This window comes from Tupaia chinensis, unplaced genomic scaffold (assembly GCF_000334495.1).
Source record: "Tupaia chinensis unplaced genomic scaffold, TupChi_1.0 Scaffold148904_1, whole genome shotgun sequence".
Classification (NCBI taxonomy): Eukaryota; Metazoa; Chordata; class Mammalia; order Scandentia; family Tupaiidae; genus Tupaia; species Tupaia belangeri.
In genome coordinates this window covers 1,083,403-1,102,999 of record NW_006208752.1, presented here as the reverse complement: position 1 = coordinate 1,102,999, position 19,597 = coordinate 1,083,403, and the positions used below count along the sequence as shown (strand labels likewise).

Sequence of the window (19,597 nt, the reverse complement as noted above, 5' to 3'; positions counted from 1 at the left end):
TAGATGCTACAGTTTTTAACCAAGTCCTTTTCTATTCATCCCAGTATTTTACTTTTGCTTTAGAAGATAAATTTGTGGGGCTCAATATTTCTGAAGTTTGAAATACTTTCCTCTAGCCGAATCTTCACTGATAAATGCCTATTCCACATTTTCTAGACAAGCTGAATTCAATTTCTTACCTTATCACTAGACTAAGAGAAAACAGACATTAATATCACTGACTTGCAGTGACTAAAGAGAATGAACATAAATGCTAGTCCCTTGAACCAAGGTCGTATAACAGAAGGAACATGGCCTTTACGCTAGACAGACATGCCTTCATTACTCTGCTGTGTGGACTTAAGCAAATAATTAAGCCTTAGAGGATCATTTACTTCACCTTCAAAAAACAAACAATACCTGTTCATATGTTTGAAGATTGGCTCTGACAAGAGTGAACAGCACAGTGCTGAGGCCCTCTTGTGCTCTCAATAAAGGGCCCTATTATTAACACTAATAAACATAAGCCCTTTTGTACCATTTTGAAAATCAGTTACATATTGAAATAGAGCAGAATTAAAAACGGCCATGCCTGAGGATGATACTTATTTAGTAATTTGTAGAACATTAAAGTTGTTGCAAAATCATGTGATACTCTCAAGAACTACTAAAACTGGACAGGAGCTGGACAATACTTCACTACATAGTCCAGGCTGCTTTTCTAGTTCTTCCACTGGCTCCCTCTGCTGTCGCATCTGTTACCATAGGCTTCCTCTTTCTGATCCTGTGTATTTATCATGTATCCTGTGTTTCATGCAGTGTACGGCATGCTGAGAGGCCCTGTGAAGACCTACTGAGTACATGGATGCCCTCCAAGTCAATGTGCAGCAGTTTGAGTGACAGTCTGGTAATGGTTCCTTGACTTTTAAGAGGAACCACTTACATTTAGTAGAGCAATTTCCTTCATTGTCTCTGGGAAGACTTTTACCTATTTAGAGGTACAGGGCAGTATTTTAAATGCTCAAGGTACTGGAAGCCTGATTACCCTTGTGGGGGTGGGGAAAATGGTCATTATTAAGCACATTTTAGTAGTCCGAATCTCTTCTAAATTTCTTCTTAAAAATATCTTTGGACTTCTAAATTTGCAGGTAGTGTGTGGGTGGGTAGAAAATGGGAAATATGTTCATTTCAGTGGGTTGGCCCTTTTTATCTCAATCTCTCTATAGGTTAGGGCATTGCTAATATTGCTTTTGGGAAATTCTTCCCTGGGCTTCCTTCCTCCAGGGTCCCTGTTTTTCTCCTACTTCTTAGGTCACTATTTGTCACTATTCTTTGCTGTCTCTTCTTTCTATAGTGATCCCTTAAATGTTTTTCCATAGGCCTTTGCTCTTTTTAGTTACACGTTTTCTCTCAATAATCTCATTTACACTGCTTGCTGCAATGTCAAGCATAGCTTGTATAGAGCTTGTAAGACTACTGCTCACTCCTGCCAATATTTTCTATTTAAGAGACATATCCATCCTGTCAAGCAGTTCATGCATTTTCAATGATGGGAGAAGGAAGTGCATGTTTGCTACACTGGTGGGTAGGGGGCACTAGGGACCATCCTGCCTAATATACTTGTGGCTGTGCTTGTCCGTTTTTCTCACATCGCATGTGCCTGCCCATCTGTGAACACCACTGTAACCTCTCTTTTGACTACTATGTAATATTCAGATAAGGTTAGCAAAAGGTGGGTGAAACAGCACATGAGGCTCAGCGAAAGTATCAACCAAAATGATCATCCTGGATATTAAATGACCAATTTTATGGCTGCCCAAGGTGAGTGATCACATCAAGAAAACAGGTGGGAAAGCTCCAAATCAAATTAGATAATGGTAGAGATTTTTTGCAATTTTGAGGTATCACAAACATTGCACCTGGGAAAAAACGAGCATTGTAGAACGAGTAAATGAATCAGAACACAAAGGAACAATATGCGGATGATTGGTCTTCCTTAGCTTAAGAATATTAACGGTTCCAAGGAGAACAGCAGTCACTGATTAGCTGCAGGGTGAGGGTATTGGTGCTTTTAGCAAGGGTAATATTCTGCACCATTCGGAGCATTCCATTATGAGAACAAATGCTTTACATTTGTGCCTGCTTGTATCTGATTGTGACAATACTTTAATTTGGTGAGATTACACTTGTATTTATATTGGCAAAGTATCCTCTGAGAAAATTTTAATGTCCAAATCTATTTGTCTAAATCACCCAGATTAGCTCTCTGTACCTTCCGAGTAAATATGTCATTTTTCAAGGCAAAGATACACTCTAGATCTGAAAGTCAGCCACACCACAGAGCAGGAGAGAGTAGGAACACTGGCCACGGCACTTAGATCTGTTTCATAGTGGAAAACAATAGTTCCCGTCAGGCATTTTATTTGGTTATTAGTCTTCAGTAAACTAGATCTAAAAAGCGATTGAAGAGTCACTCTACTTATGAGCAACAAAAGATGCACACAGGAAACTCATTCCCTGGAAACACAATAATGACATTCTAAACAGGCCAAGCTGAATCTGGATGAAATACGTCAATATGGAATGGGAGACAGGCTGAAATTGGGGTAGGAGGTGCAGTTTGCATTGTGTTTCTTTCTAGATCCTACAAAAGCTATATTACTTATCTCCTTTTCAATATAAATGTTTATGAGGTACCTACAAACAAAATGGGTTTTATTCGATTTCATGGTTCCATATAGATTAACTTCAAAATGCTTTAAAATGATCAGGTTTGGTTAGGAAGGAGAAAACATCCTTGTCAGCTTGCAAAGCAGAGATTCGAGAGTCTATGTGAAAGAAATAACATTTCAACTTAAATAAATTTCCAAGGCTTACTGTTCTTTAAAAAGTGTGTTTCTCAGATACATTACACAATAAATGACCTATTTCTAAGAGAAGATCTAGTTAACCTCTTATTAGGGTTACAAGAGTTTGCAAGTAAAATTAGCAGAAACTGTTTCTAAGAATTTTGCTAAAATGATGCTACAAAGCTAAACAATTACAAGAATAAATTGTTTCCTAATTATATAAACATTCATTTCTCTCCAAGAGCACATAAGACTGAGAATCCCTCTGAAAAGGGGAGGGGATATAAAGTGGCCCATTGGGTAATTTTCTATTATTTATCCTTTTACTCTTTCTACCATTCCCCCATGGGGTGCCAGAGATATTAAGAACTATCTTAATAATGATTTAGTAATTTGGGGTTAACAAGAAAAACACAATTACATAGCAGTAGTCTCTGTCTTGTGGTTCCCTAATAGGAGACTTATTGAAATGCAAATTCTCAGGCCCAACTCCAGAGTTAATGAACCAGAAACTCTGGGGATAGGGTTCAATAATTTGTATTTGAATATACCTTCCAAATGATTCTGATACATTTTAAAGTTTGAGAATGTTTACTTTAGACCAATTAGAATAAGGATTCCAAGAGTCTGTATGTTTTCTCAAAGGTGATGATGCATTATGAAATAATTAAGAGCTTCAGGGATATCGCCACACTTCATAATTATAGCCTGTTTATTTCTACTGCAATATATATGCTCATGGCAGATTTTAATATTACTTTATCTCATTAGCTGTTATTTAGCCTTAAATACAGCAGGCCAGCACTGGGCTGACAACATGGTCATATTATAAGAATTTCTTAGGCCAGATGAGGAAAGTGATTTAGAGAATTTTATATGCATCCTGATAGAACCATAAGCTCTACTCTTACATAATCATATATAATATTTACAAAATAAATAACCAAGTATGCAATAATTTAACTTGCTTAGGAATTAAAAAGACTCTTATAATACTTTTGCAGAATATACCTAGGAAAAATAGTATACAGAGGTGGAGGGGACTCATTTGACTCTAGGGCAAAACAAAAATCGCATCTCTTCACATAATTCATTTTATTTTGTTTTTCCATCACGTATGCCTTCCTGTGTTGTGCTACCTTGGAATGACTCCTAATAAGTTTTCAAGTGAATAATTCTTGAAAAGTTTCCTCAAATCCTGCTGCACATGCTGCATGGTTGAAAACAAAAACCCCTCAGGGGACAAGTGCTACTGAGCAGAGGGACAGCATCTGGAAATGCCTCCCTGCACAACCCTCTGCCAAAGAAGTTCCTTTCTTCCCTCGAAAAAACAAAGTCAAATTAAGAGACAAGTGCCGAATCTTCTCTTGCTCTGAATAGCAGTGTAATAGAAAAACTATGAATTTCAAAAAGTTTTTGTACCAAAATAAATTCATACTTTAATTGTAAAATAAATTTAAAAAACAAACAAACAAGCAAAAAAACAGAGGCACAGGACCTCATTCTACAGAATCACAGGATAGCAGCTGTACTACTGGAGCCTCAGAGCTGCCCTAGGGCTTCAGGAGGTCCTAATAAGTCTGACGATGGCATTGCTTAAATAATACTGAACCACATTCTGTGTGTTGATACCTGTTAGAAATGCAACAGCCCTGGCTGAGATTTCAGAACTGACATTTTAAATTAAGCTGAATGCTCTTAGTAGTTAGCGAATATGTAAATATCAGGTGTGTCAAAGATGAGCCACTGCCTTGCTAATAGTCATGCTAACAGTGTTGAATTTCATCAAACAGCAATGCCCAAATTCCTTTTTAACCCTAAAAAAAGTGATTAGCATCAAAGAAAAGGAGGAAAGCAAGAAAGCATTATTAAACAAAACAATTTTCCCCAGACAGTGAAAATAACAGCCTGTTTACCATAATGAAAAACTACAACAGAGTCTTAATTTATTCAGATTCATCAAGCAAATTGTTCTTTGTGAATAATACCATGATATATTGTTGTTACCAGGTTATACCATAGCCCTCAGCAGCTAAGGCAGGTACTGTGGCAGAGAAGCCTTCAACATAAGCCGGCCAGCTGCCGGCACAAAGTCATGGTGGCTCAGGCTCACACAAGGATCCCAAGAGGATCCCAAGAGGAAGCAGCATTTTTTTTTTTTTAATGTAGCCGAAAGTAATTTTTTATCACTTTCAGAGTAAGATGCTAGGTGTTCTCCTGCCAAAAGGGTATCATTTTACATTTCATTTAGGCAGCACTCTTTATTCAAATGAATCAAAGAGATTCAATACATCAATATTAAACAGAATGGTCCTGCTTGTCATTTTCTCTCAACCCTATAAAAAAGTTGCCGAGTTTAGGATATGCATTTTTTGTTGGAATTAATAAAAAGGAAAAAGAGGCAAAACCTAAAGCAGAGTATCTTATTTTCATAGATTGTATGCATTTATTATCTGTTATAGAGTGCTCATTAGAAATGAGCATATGATTGAGGTCAGGCCTTTGGTGGCAAAACAAAACATATCAGATACTCCTCTTCAGCCTGCCAACCAAGAAAATGCACTCGAGTGTGTGTTCCATCTCTGGCTGACAATCCAAAGAAATGTGAGATCCTGCGAGTGCTGACCTGATCTAAGCTTGGGATTAAGCACTAATAAAAATACTGGCTGAAGCTACATTATGTCGGAAGCTAAGTGGCAGTGATTTAACAGATTGTATTCACCACTGCATTCACTGTGAGACTGATTCATGAATTACAGCATCTAATTTTACTATTAGAAAAATTTAATAAATTGGAATCCTCTGGCCTTTATGTTGACAGCAGTTTTTTTCAAGCTTTTAAAATAAATTAAAAACAAGGTAAAAGGAAATAAATGAATTACTGGTAATTGCCTATTCTGGATGAACTCTTTAATGAGTGCTTACAACATTGGTATAAAATCTGGAGCTGATTTGACTGTGATTCCACCAAAGGCAGCAAAAAAGCAATAAATACTGTTATGGATACTATGTCAATAATGGCAAGAGGTTTGCCTAAAATTCACCGTACATTATTAAAATTCCACTTCAGTATTTCCTGAGTTTAAAAAGTTTTTTTTTAGCCCAATAAGCCTAAGAAAAAAAGAAGTCATACCTCTGCAAATTGAAACAAGGCCGATGCTTGACATTGCTTTGTAGGAGCATCAGGGTGGGATGTACTTGAAGATATCTGAAAGGAAACAAGTAATTTTTAATGCACAAGGACATTTTCCCATATCAGACGATTAGGTTCTGCCATATATTTCCACTGTAAACACTGATCAAGATGGAAACATGAGTCATCACTCTCCATCCCTTTTAGAAAAACAGTAAAAATGATAAAGGAAGACAAGGGCTATGTTTCTAAAAAGAGATGATTAGAAAGAACAAAAAACAGTTTGGCTTGTTATATCCCTTAGGAGGTGTCAAGTATGTACCAAACGGCACTTCATTTCAATGAGTTTAAAGATCTCTTTTATTAAAAGCTGGAGGCTTCAAGTCAATCTAGTCTCTTTCTTCCCAATAACTCTCCAAGCTGGTCTCCACTGCGAGACAGTATGAAATTGAGGGACGGTCAGGGCATCTAGGATTGAATCTTAATTCTGCTGCTTACCAGCTACACGACCTTGGGCAGCTCAGCTAAACTTCCTTTGACTTATCTTTCCCAACTATAAATTGTTGATGATGAAAATAATAATAGTCCCCATTTTATAGATTATGGTGAGAAAATAACCCATAAAATATGTTACCTGGCACAGTACCAAAAGTCAATAGACTGTTCACTGAATTTGAAAAGTATTATCAGCTTTTTTTTAAGTATATACCTTCTTTTACAACACATACACCCTTCCAGTCAATACAAACACATATAAATTTCAGTGTCTGACAGCAGATAAAAGATTCTGCCATATCACACGTGATTCACCCAGTAAACTCTTTTTTCAACTTGGTAATTATGGTAGCTTTACTCAAACTTTGCCCTGAGGGCCACATGGAAATACTTTCTAAGACTTTGTTTTTTTTGTGTGTGTGATAAAGGTCATTTATTATTTTTGATTCCAAAGAGAACAAAGCTTTTATCCAACTATAAAACAGTCAAAGTGAGTCACAAGAGCACATAACCTGGATATTATAACTTCAGTCTTTTTCCAATCCCACAAAAATCTTTTCTTTCAAATAACTGCTCACCAACTCCATCAAAAGACATTTACTAATAAGCAATAAATGCATCTTAATCATAACATTAATAAAAAACATTGCTTTTTCATCTCAAATTAAGTTGGTTAGAAAAACAATGGGGCCATGTGATGACATAGCATCAGTGATGTCTAGCAATCATAAAGAATAACTAGAGATGACTACATTATTTTATCTATTGTTGAAGCCTTTAGGAAAATTTTAATTCTACGTGTCTTCTGAAACAAATGGAAAAGCATTTTAAGAATAAATACCACAAAAAGAAAAAAAAAATCAACCAGATTCTATCTGATATGCTATTGGGTCACTGGAAATGTCATGATGCGTTTTTGCATAAGAAAAACAGAAAAAAATACGTCATGACTTCCAATGGCCCAATAGATAAGAACAAAGTATTATGAATGGGTGGGAAAAAAAAAAAAAGAGGTTTTCTGCTATAGAGCACGTGTGCTTGACAGAAAGAGAGAGAAACAGAGAGACAGAAAGCGAGAAATCACCCCCAGGGGGGATGGCCACACTGCAATCCCTTCTCCTCCATTCTCCTCTCAGAATCTTGGGCATGCATGCACACATGCCCAGTGTGAGTTTTAAGCCACTGTGTCTGGGACTCAAACTGTAGTTGACTACATGGGAGTCCAGCGACGTAGCCATTATGCCATCTGTTGGTCTCAAAAGGGTAAATTTAACCGTCGGGATCAGCAGATAGCATACTGGTTTCCCATGTGGCTGACTGTGGTTTGACTCTAGGACCTGGCAGGTTGAAACTCACACCAGGTATATGTGCATACACATGCTCAAAATCCCAAGAGGAGAATGGAGGAAAAGGGACTATGGCATGGCCACCCTCTCTGGGGGGTGATTTCTCACTTTCTATCTCTCTGTCTCTCCAGCGAGCACACATACCCTAAAGCAAAAATATCCCTAAAAAAGAAATGAAATAAATAACCAACCTTTTTAAGGACATTCAAGGGTGAAAGTGTAGAACTTTTATTTGTCTAACCATAACCTTGTCATTTTAGGTGACCACCATGTGCAAGTGTCACAGACTGCAAATATTCAGGGATTTTTCTGAAGTCCTGGAAATTACAAATTCAGTAGGTCTTGTTTCAGACATACTTTTTATTCTTACCAACACTCCATAAAATTAGATAAAATAAACAGTTTATATAATGGGAAACTGCTAATTTACAATATATTTCTTGAAAAGCTAAACAAAATATTGGGTTGTCGGAAAAGTCATGACGCATTTTTGCATAGAAAAACAGAGGAAGGGACCAGCAGTTAGTGTAATGGCTTAGTCGCTGGACTCCCATGTAGTCAACCGCGGTTTGAGTCCCAGACCCAGTGGCTTAAACTCATGCCAGGCGTGTGTGCGTGTGTGCCCAAGATCCTGGGAGGAAAATAGAGAAGGGATTACAGTGTGGCCATTTCCCCTGGGGGATGATTTCTCACTTTCTGTCTGTCTCTCTCTCTCTCTCTCTGTCTTTCAAGCAAGCACATGTGCCCTATGGCAAAAAAAAAACCTCTCAAAAAACAAACAAAAAAAAAAAACAGGAAAATACACCATGACTCTTCTGACCACCCAATGGAATGAGTGTTACAATCTACTGTTTTTTTTGTGTTGTTTTGTTTTAATTTTTACATGGTGACCAACCAGATGGTGTAGCGGTTATGTCATTGGTCCCCCACATGATCGACTGTGGTTCGAGTCCTGAACCTGGCAGCTTGAAACTCACACTGGGCATGTGTGTGAGTGTGCCCACAATCCCAGGAGGACAATGGAGGAGAAAGGACTGCATTACCCCCTACGCCCAGTAGGGGATGTCCACTCTTACTGTCTCTGTTTCTCTCTCCAGCCAGCACACTCACCTTAAGGCAAATACCTCTCAAAAAATATTTTTTGTATGTTCTTAAAAAAGAATGTTTTCATAAATTAATATTGGGATAAAGGCAGACTTTAATTAATGACATGAATACGAGCTCCTGGGAAAGATCAGGCACTGTTATGGCTTGGATGATGTTTTGTCCCCAAAAGTTTCATGTTTTGTAATTTGATGTTGAGAGGAAGTGATGCCTAATGAGCTGTGACTGGTTCAAGTAATTGTATCACAGAGACAACACTCTTATGAACAGAGTAATGTTTCAAAAAATTCTGGTATAAAAAGAGACCACCAGACTGCTGTTCTCTCTCCACCCACGTGTCACCCTCTGTGCTTCCAATGACCATGTTTCAGCCATGCCTCTTGCTAGGCCTATGCCTTCTAACATTTCAACCATCAAAATTGTGAGTTCGGGGCCAGCAGATGACATGGTAGTTAAGGTGTTGGATTCTCATATGGCCAACTCCCTGGTTAGAATCCTGGACCAAGCAGCTTGAAATTTACGACAGGTGCATGTACATGTGTGCCCAGGATTCTGAAAGGAGAACGGAGGATAAGGATTGTGGTGTGATATCTCTCTCTTTCTCTCTCTCTAGCTCACACACCCTATGCCAAAAACCTTAAAAACAAACAAACAAAAACAAAATCTGATTTCTTTACAAATCATTGTCTTAGGCATTTCTGTTAGTAATACAAAAATAGAATAAGACAGGGACCTTTTACATACAAGCAATAGGATCAGGGATTGCTTTGAAATCTTAGGTATACTGTAGAAGTCACAAAAATGTACATATGTTAATATGCCCAACATTTCATATAAAATTTTACAGACTTCATTAGCTCCTTATGAGTTCATGGCTCATTCATTAAGCAACTCTGCTTTCAAAATTGGGGTCAACCTTCTTTAACATATCTATAACTTCTGTTGGAAAAAAGTGCAGAGTAAATATTACTGTAAATTGTTAAGAAAACAATATATACAACAATTGCAACTCATGACAGATCTCACACAGATGAAGAAAGAAAAGTGATAGATGAAGAATATTCTGTGAGCAAATACATATTGTTAACATTCTGGTGACAGCAACAATGCATTTAGGGATATTGTAAACAAGTCTTAAAGAATAACATAATGTGTCATAATGTACCAGTGTGAGAAACAGTTTTGCCAATGCAATGTTGAGATACCAGGAAGGACACCAAAGAGGAAAAAAATCTGAAAAACTAACACAAAAACTGTAACACAATAAACAAAATACCAGGAAGGATGATAGTGGTAGAAAATGTCAATTCAAACGATCCGGGGAAAGCCCAGTGCTTTAAAGTTTAGAGAAAAAAAAATAATCAATGAGAGTTCATAATGAGTTCTAGGGTAAATAAAGGTGCCCAGATTGTTGAGAAAGTCATAACACATTTTTACAGAGAAAAACAGAAAAATACATCATGACTTTCCCGATATCCTAATATTTTGAGAAACCTTCAGACTTCATGCCAATAAGCAGGGATGCTACGCTTTTCTATAGCACTTCTTTTAACCAGTGTCAAGAGATATATTGAGCTGAACAGGTCTGACACAGGACATAAGGCTGACAACTGCCAATGTCATGCTGAAGTTCCAATAAAGACAAGAGGAATGCATAGACATTAACCATGAATTGATTCTGTCTTCTGATTTGTCGAATCGACATGTTACAAGTCGCCAAGTTTTAATAAAAATTAGCCTATTTTATTTGACTAATTATCCAAGAATTATAATTAGTAATGAAATTTAAATACAATAATATTTAGCCTGACATTTATGGTTAGAATTGGCCAATGTCTACATTTGAGTGACATAATCCTCTTTGTAAACAAGCTTCTATAAACACATAACTAACAGATACCCCTTAATAAAAAAACTTTGGAGTTCCAAAATTTATTTTCCAAAATTTGGTTCTATCTTCCCGTTTATAATTAATGGAGCTGAGCACAGTTTTTGTTTTCAGTTACTGTCATCAGCCCAAATTTGAGTTCACTTTACAATTTCCTCATTAGGTGGGTATAAATTGCAATATATTACCTCAGCAAACTGAAATAATGGAGACTTCTGACGTAATTCAGGGGATTCAGCAACATCAGGCCTGCAAGTACCAGAGGATATCTGAAACAGAAAGATGGCATGAGGGTCCCAGGAATAGCAGCTGGAAGATAACAGAAGACAGACGCCACCTGAAATATTCCTATGGAACAAAGGATGGTTTTATTTCTTCATTCTGAGGCGACACTGTGACAGAAGTCACCATGCAAAGTTTTATATGAGTAACCATTCAACTACTAAATAATGTCATAAGTAGAAAAAGATGGGCAACAGAGAAAGGCTACTATTCACCGAAAGGAAACTTCTACAAAGATACCCATTTGATTCCTTGGCTTTCTGCCATGATTCTGAAGAATACTTCTATCTTTCCTGTTCTGAGTTTTTTCAATGTTTCATGTAGGTTATTATATGAAAACACAAATGAAATCTGGTATGTCTTCTAGAAAAACAGAACTGAAGTCAAATTCTTGTTTTCCAGGTGTCTTTCATGTGTTTATACACCAGTCTCAATCCTAGAAAGATTAGTTTTAATCTAAGAGAAACTGCTTTTAAAACATACATTTTCTTTTGTCCTATTTACTACATTGGGTATACATTTAATGCTCTGCTCTCTTCATTTGCTATCTTCATTACTGATGACAGTTACAGAAATATCACTTTTAAACCTTTTTTCCTATTTTTTAAAGAACTTTTTTGCATGAGGGCATGTGCACATGCTGGAGAGAGAGAGAGAAAGCACAATGAGAGGGCATGTGAGAAACCAGTGAGGTCGGGGGGATGGCCTCGCTGCAACCCCTTCTCTTCCATTCTCCCCCTGAGATCTTGGGTATACACGCGCACGTGCCCTTGCATGATTTTCAAGAAGCTGGGTCCAGGATTTGAACCAAGGTCAACCATGTGGGATCCCAGAAACGTAACCACTACGCCATCTGCTGGTCTCCATTTTTTCCCTATTAATGAGTATTATTCTGAGGCTCTACAGTTCCCCTTCTATCTCAATGTTAGATTCAGCCTATTTCTGCACTTAGGTGACAAAGCTCTGTCAGTAAGCAACTGTGTAAGAAAGAGAAGTATTTCATTATTCCTCTGATCTAACCACACCTCCTCCTTCTTTTTACAGATAAAGAAACTTCAGACCAGAGAAGTAAATGATCATTCCACTCCCCAGCACTCAAAAATACCCTTATTCTTTATTTAGTCCTCATGACCGCAAGACGTAAATATTTATTGTACATCTCCCAGAGAGAATTACGCACATTGTTTAATGCTTTCTCCCAACACTGCCTGGGCACAATATAGACAGTATACCCATTTGCTGAATAGAAGGTGGCAACAGGTTTTCTAAATCCCAAATCAGCGTGTTCCTTCTTTCCCTGATTTCCTGATGATGAAACTAGGGAGTCTAGGGGAAAAAAGTCATCTTTCACAGTAGAGGAAAAATAGAAGTCTACTGCTTTTTAAAATTTTTAATAAGCTGTTTTTTGATTAAGTTCACATTGAAAATCTGACCCCCCCTAAAAAACAGGACACAGAAGAAAAAGCACCTACAATGTTACCTCTCAAAGATAGCACTGTTAATACTGTATACATGTTTCTTCCAATCGTATATGTAGGTAAGTTTTATTTTCAACAAAAATAGATACTGTATTACAGTTATAGAATTTTCTTTTAAAAAATCTAATACACGGACCAGCAGTTGGTGTAATGGCTATGTTGCTGGACTCCCATGTAGTCGACTGCAGTTCGAGTCCCAGACCCGGTGGCTTAAACTCACACTGGCCGCGTATGCATTAGTGCCCAAGATCCTGAGAGGAGAATGGAGGAGAAGGGATTGCAGCATGGCCATCCCCCCTGGGGGGCGAGGGGGGAGTGATTTCTAGCTTTCTGTCTTTCTGTCTCTCTCTTTCTGGTGAGTACATGTGCCCTATAGCAAAAACCTCTCCAAAAAAAAAATCTAACACATTAATTTTCCTGCATTATTAATTTTTTTCCAATATAGTTTTATTAGCCACATGTGATTATATTAGATGGTTAAATCTTATGGAAAGAGCTGCCAGTCACCCAGGTTATGCTCTTCAAAGCAGTTTCACTCTGAACCTCTTCATTAGACATTGGGGAAGTGTTTCTCTAACAGTGTCACAGGCCACTGGGTAGGAGCAAGCATTTCAAATTTTAATTGTCACCTTTGGATTTAAAGAGTAATGGGCACCTTCTCCTAGTGATAAGCACCACAGAGAAGGCGCAGAAGCTTTAATTAATTTGCCACCTGTGGTTTGGCCACAAAGCCTGACACTCTTATTGTCACTTGACTATTTCACATGTATGCCAAATGTCCCATCAAGAAGACACAAAATGCACTGAAAAGAAGAGCAACAACTCCTGAAACTAGTAATCACAGCAGGTTGGGAGTTACTTTACTTTGTTCAAGTATTCCATTTGTTTCTACATTTATATAATTTAGTAATCATTTTTAAAATCAGTAATTCCTTGGTTTACAAAAAAGTCCTTTGTGTTTGGTTCCTGAATATTTTGGCAAATAATCAAGATTTGATTTAAAATCAAGAATGGAACTACATGAAAATTATAAAGTGTCTTCATAAAATGTTAATAGACTAGGTTGTGCACAGGATAGCAGTCTATAAGAGGTATATAGAAATAGCATGTTATCATCTGGAGTAGCTGCACTGCTTGAAGGCTATATAACCTTTATGTATTCTTATTTCAGATCTCATGATGCATGAGAAATAGGTACCACTTATAGTGATGTAAGTTACCCTATGGCTTAGAGTTCCTATCAATGTAAGATGAAAATTCAACATTATAACTATATATCAAAAAATATAATCTGTAAGGATATTTACAGATTATTTGTCCATAGTCCCACACAAGTCATAAAGTTTACATATTGAATAAGATCCTCTACAAATCTTTAGGATAATCTTTAATTTTTTCTATTTGAATGGAGCATTCAAGTGCAATTAATGGTCAAGGCATCTATAATCCTGCACACATTATCAACTGTATTATGCAATCAAAGAAGTTGATGCACATGTGCTTGTGCTCACGATGTACCTGACAGAGTAAGTAGATGCACAATGAATATCTGTTGATTCACTTCAATCTGTGTATAAATATGAAATCTCAGGGACCCGAATGGGAAGTACAAAAGAAGCTGTCCAAGGCCAAAACAGCAGTAATAGAATCACTAAGGCTATGCATTTTAATCTAGTGGACCATAACCTCTCTCAAAATCTAGTTACTTCTACTTTAAAGCACTGTGGATTTAGCATGTATCTCCAGTGTAGCATAATGGAAACAGGACAACATTAAGAGCTGAGAGAATTGGGTTACCACTACGTTATGTGGTTATCTGACTTGCACAGAAACAGTAAATCAGAAGGGGCCACGAGTGGGGGCGAGAAAGAGGAAGAGGATTGCAAAAGGAAGAAACCAGGCAGGATGAACAGAGGAGAAGAGAGAAAAGCTGTAAAAAACAGATAGAAGGTTTTATAAAGCACTGCAGTCTATCTAAAACAAATTAAAGAATGGCAAACAGCCCCACTGTTTAAAATACTGTGCTCTTCCATGTTGCCTTGCTGTTTGCATTTAAAGTACTTTAAATGACTTATTTTCATGAGATGAGGCAGGCTGTGTATGGATAAACATCAATTCCTAAACATTCATTCCTATACTATTGGCCAGCTTGCTTCCTAAATGTGACAAAATATAAAGAGTCAAAGATATTTGTTCATTAATTAAGAGAAAAGAAAAGATACTAAATAAGCAGTGGTTAAATAACAGGGGTATAAAACCCAGGAAACTGTTTCAAGAAACAGTCTTTGAAATAATCCATAAAACCACTAGGTGTTGCTATATGCCCAAAAAAGAAAATTGCTTAAGGGATTCTTGTTAACTATACATATTCGACTTCTCTTAAATTCAATTCTCCCTTTGATTTAGCTATAATTCTCAATAACCAAGGAAAATGAATGATTGGGATAATTAAAAATTACAACAAAGCAGTATTTTTTTTCCACGGGAGCAATTCAGATAGTAAAAATGCAGCGATACGTATAAAAATGACCCAGCTCCTGAGATGAAACTAGATCAAGCTATATGCATAGTAAGTGGGCTAGAAAGCTAGATATTATCAAGAGTCTAGTTTTACTTTGAAAGGCTACAGAAAATACTGCTGGTATTATGATGAACACATGGTCAACACGAGGGGTAGGTACAGTGTTTTATTAGAAACACACATTGCTACCCTTGCTAATCAACCAATTACTGATGATTTGCCTTTTTTTCCAGAAATATTCAGCAAACACCTATTATGTGCCAGCCAAAAAGACTGCTGCTTTTAAGAAGCCTACATTACACTCATATCCCAGTATACACTGGGGAATAAAATTATGACTAAGGGAATACATACGGATGTCTGACTCTTAAGTGGCTTACAACTCAAGTGCAGGGGAAAGCTACTCATTTAAAAATTGAAGTGCATAATAGTGAAATATTACAAGGTCTATGAGAGGACAGAGAAGCAGCCTTTCTACGATGGGTGGAACGAAGCAATGTATGAGACAAGCAGGGTCTTCAAGAAGTTCATGGCAAATGCGTATTATGAAAAACTATGCATGGGTTTCAACTTTTTTTTTAATCCAAATAAACTGGTACTTTAATTCCATTTTTCCATGAACTCCTTGTAGTCCTCTTGCCTAAAAGGAAAGCCAGAATCTCTCTCACAGGAAGTGTGAAAGTGGGTGGTCAGTCAGTGGCATGATGGTTAAGGTGCTTGTCTCCCATATGGTCAACTGCCGCTCAAGTCCTGGACCTGGTGACTTGCTTTCTCACTTTCTCTCTCTCGCTCTCTCGCACATGTGCCTTATGCAAACTTTACAAAAATAAAAATAAAATAAGTAAATAATTTTAAAAACTAAAAAAAGAAGTGGTGTGGAAGTGATGTAGGAACAGTAGGTAGAGAAGTAAAAAGGCAAGGAAATGTCCTCTGTCTTTGAGAAAACAGTGACTGTCTCAGTGTGGCTAAAGAATAAGCTGCATGGGAGTGTGGGGAGAGGAGCTGGACTGGGAGAGATACTTCAATACTATGTTAAGAAGTTTGAGAGTAGGCTGGAGACAATGGGGAGGCAGCTGAGGATTTTAGTCAGAGTAGCCGCGTGATGAGAGGTAATTCTGTGGAGAGGGAGAGGTAGTTCTGTCGTGGAGACCATGACCTTGGTTGGGGAGTGAGAGGAGGCAGGGGACAAATGAGAAGGCTAAGGGAGTAAGCCAGCTGAGGTGGAGCCCCAATTATGTTAGAGAGAGTATTTGACAGGCCTCAGTAATTGTCTGGAAGGATATAAGGGCTCAAGTTAAAGGATCGACAATGCCAGTGTTCCTAAGGTAGGTTAAAACCTTTCACAGAAAAAGGGAATTTGAGAGAAGGAAGAAAGCTTGGTCAGAGCTGGGAGTGTCTTTTATGACAAGAGCCTGGGGACATAGGATCCACTGAGCATTAAGGAGAACCTAAGTACTATGGCATGGCACTTGGCTACCTGACATCGCAGGGCACTGCATTGGTGAGGTGACCATGGGGAGCATAACCAAGCAGCACACAGGGTTGAGCATGCCCCCGAATCAGAATACATGTCGGGTCATCCAGGTGAAAAGAAGAGTAAGACCCTGGTCTTCCTCAGGGCACCAGGGCTATCTGAGTACTGATTTCACTCTGAGTAAAAGTTCTCCTTATCATTAAAAGCCACCTCACAGGGACCAGAAGCTGGCATAATGGCTATGTCCCTGGACTCCCATGTAGCTGACCGCAGTTCGAGTCCCGGATCTGGTGGCTTAAACATATGCAAGGCACGTGTGCATGCATGCGCAAGAGCATGAGAGGAGAAGGGAGGAGAAGGGATTGCGGTGTGGCCATCTCCCCTGGGGGGTGATTTCTCGCTTTCTGTCTCTCTGTCGCTCTGTCTTTCTGGTGAGTGCACGTGCCCTACAGCAGACACCTCTAAAAAAAAAAAAAAAAGCCACATCACAAGAAGCACTCGTATGGGAGTTCAGAGCAGACGATAGGCCAGCTCCACAAATAACTGTAGTAGTAGCAGAGAAAACTTCCATCACCTTTCTGTCCCAATTTCCTCATTTGATAAAAGTGGTAGGTAACAATGCTACTGTGCCCTCTTACCTTCCTCATAGGACCCTGAGAATAGAACACGATACCACGTATAAATGTGCTCCTAACACTCCAACAATGACCACCCTCTCTTGTGAAGGAGCTCTTATCTTCTTGTTCTCCACTCTCTTCATTCTATTCCAGCTCTCTAGCTGTCTACCATCCACACTAACTCTTTCCTTAATCTCTCAGGGACTGAGCAGTGTGTGAAATCCGTCACGGTAGCCTGAGAACTCATCAAGGATAAATGACTGTCAGTCAAGTTAGTTAAGAGGCTCTGACTCTTGGGGCCGACCGGTGGTGTGGCGATTAAGGTACTAGATTCCCACGTAGCTGATTGTGATTTGAGTCCCAGACCTGCTGCCTTGAAAATCATGCAGGGTGCATGTGTGTATGTGCTCAAAATCTGGAGAGAAGAATGGAGGAGATGGGATTGTGGCATGTCCATCTTCATGGGGGATAAGGGGTGATTTCTCACTTTCCCTCTCTCTGTCCCTGACTCTCTCTGACAAGCATACATACAACTATGGCAAAAACCTTAAAAAGCAAAAAACAAACAAACAAAAACCGACTTTGAGATCTAATCCTTACTACTTAGACAGATGGAAAAACTGGGTTCTTAGGCTAGATGGGCAATTCCAGCCCAAATAGACGTGAACACTGATATAAAGGGGAGGAACTTGACCCAGGAAGAGAAAATGCCCAAAGAGCCCATATGTTACGCAGTGTAGAATGCGAACACAGTAGGCTTCCTCCCAAAATGTGTTCAATGGCTTTAAAACTGTGAGAAGGGAATAAAAGCTTTGATAGGGGTACACATCAGGGGGAGGGAAGCTGAGATTGAAGGGACTTAAGTGTCCTAAGAGAGGCACATATTGAACTAACTAATAAATATACTAACAAGTAGGAAAATAATTCTCCTCATTTTACTGATATCAGAAATTAAAATAAAGACGAAAGTTTGCAACTTTATCTAAATCTATATATGTTATTCAAAATGCAGTGTTTAAAATATGGGCATAATCGTCCATTCATTTAAGAAAACTAGTAAAACCAACATTTCTCAATTTCAGATTTTTGTCTATCTCATCATTTAATATAAAATATGTGGGTTTAAATCCTTGGTCAATGGTCTTGGATACGTTATTTTACCTCACTAGCTTTGCTTACTCATTTAGGAAATGGGAGAATAATAAGAAGTCATCCTCAAGAGTTCTGGAGTAAAGTGCAATAATGAATGTAAAGTGCTTTGCACAGTGCCTGGCTCCAGAAAGCACTCACAAAATGCCTCCTTTCCTGGCTGTTACTAGCTTCAATAAGATAGCAGCTCCTAAGAGGACGCCACAGGAGAAGTGGCCAGAGTTGAGGCTGGGTAGGTGGGGATGGATCACAACGCTATGTATCACAACGCTATGTACGCTACACAAAGACTGAAGCTAGTTCTCCTGAGTTTGAATCCCAGTTCTGCCAGTATGTGGGTGCATGATCACAGACAGTTACTTAACCCTCTCTTTCCTTGTTTCCCCAACTAATGGCTTCATACACATTTACAAGACAAATAAGAATGAACTCATAGGACTGTTAAGAGAATGAAGAGTTACTCTTAGGTAATGCACTTAAGAACAGTACCCTGAATGAAAGCAATGCTCAATAAATGCTGGTTGTTAGGATAACTACTAATTTGCAGACAAGCATGGTGCCCTGCACAGTATAAATCTAGTCACTGTCCCTGATCTCAAGTTGTTTAAAGTCTTCTAGAGATAAGACATATATAATGAGAAAAAAAATTTAATAATAGACTTTTAATACAGAGTTTATAATACGGTATAAAAGTTACATATAATTAAGTGCTATAATGTATGATACTGACAGTAAGAACTATAAGGGATTAGGAAGAGGAAGAATTGTTTTAGGAAGAGCTTCCCAGAGAAGGTGGAAGACTGATCTTATAAATTTATAGAATTATGGACCGGCTGTGGTGGTGGGCACTGTGAAGACCTTGTGCTCCACAGGTTAGGACCGCCTGGGAGGCCCAAGACCATTTCCAGGTCAACCTGAAGACTGGGCGCTGTGGTGTACACCTGTGTTCCCAGCAAAGGGGGGTGCCTGAGGCAGAACTGCCTTTTTTAAAAAACCAAACCAAACAAAATAAAAAACACTTCAGTCATGCAGAAGTTCAGATACATAATCTTTTTTTATTTTTAAATATGCAAATAGTAGTCAACAAACAAAAATTAATGTGACTTCCCTTGAAGCTGGAAGTAACATGTGAAGGGTTCGCTAGTTTTAAAACTTGAATCTTGGGACCAGCAGTTAGCATAATGGCTATATTGCTGAACTCCCATGTTGTTGACCGCGGTTCAAGTCCTGGACCCAGCGGTTTAAACTCACACTGGGCACGTGTGCATGCGTGCCCAAGATC

At 38.3% G+C, this 19,597-nt stretch overlaps 1 protein-coding gene across 5 annotated transcripts in view; it reads right to left on the bottom strand.

The window, feature by feature from the left end:
* BBX (BBX high mobility group box domain containing) overlaps nucleotides 1-19,597 on the bottom strand; it is a 319,247-nt gene that overhangs the window by 59,046 nt on the left and 240,604 nt on the right. For all 5 annotated transcript variants that reach the window (XM_014585118.2, XM_006170761.3, XM_006170762.3 and 2 more), the window contains 2 exons: nucleotides 10,983-11,063; nucleotides 5,962-6,036 (listed from right to left, as the gene is read on the bottom strand). In XM_014585118.2, coding sequence (XP_014440604.1) covers nucleotides 5,962-6,036; nucleotides 10,983-11,063 — 156 coding nt within the window. The remainder of the gene's footprint in view (nucleotides 1-5,961; nucleotides 6,037-10,982; nucleotides 11,064-19,597) is intronic.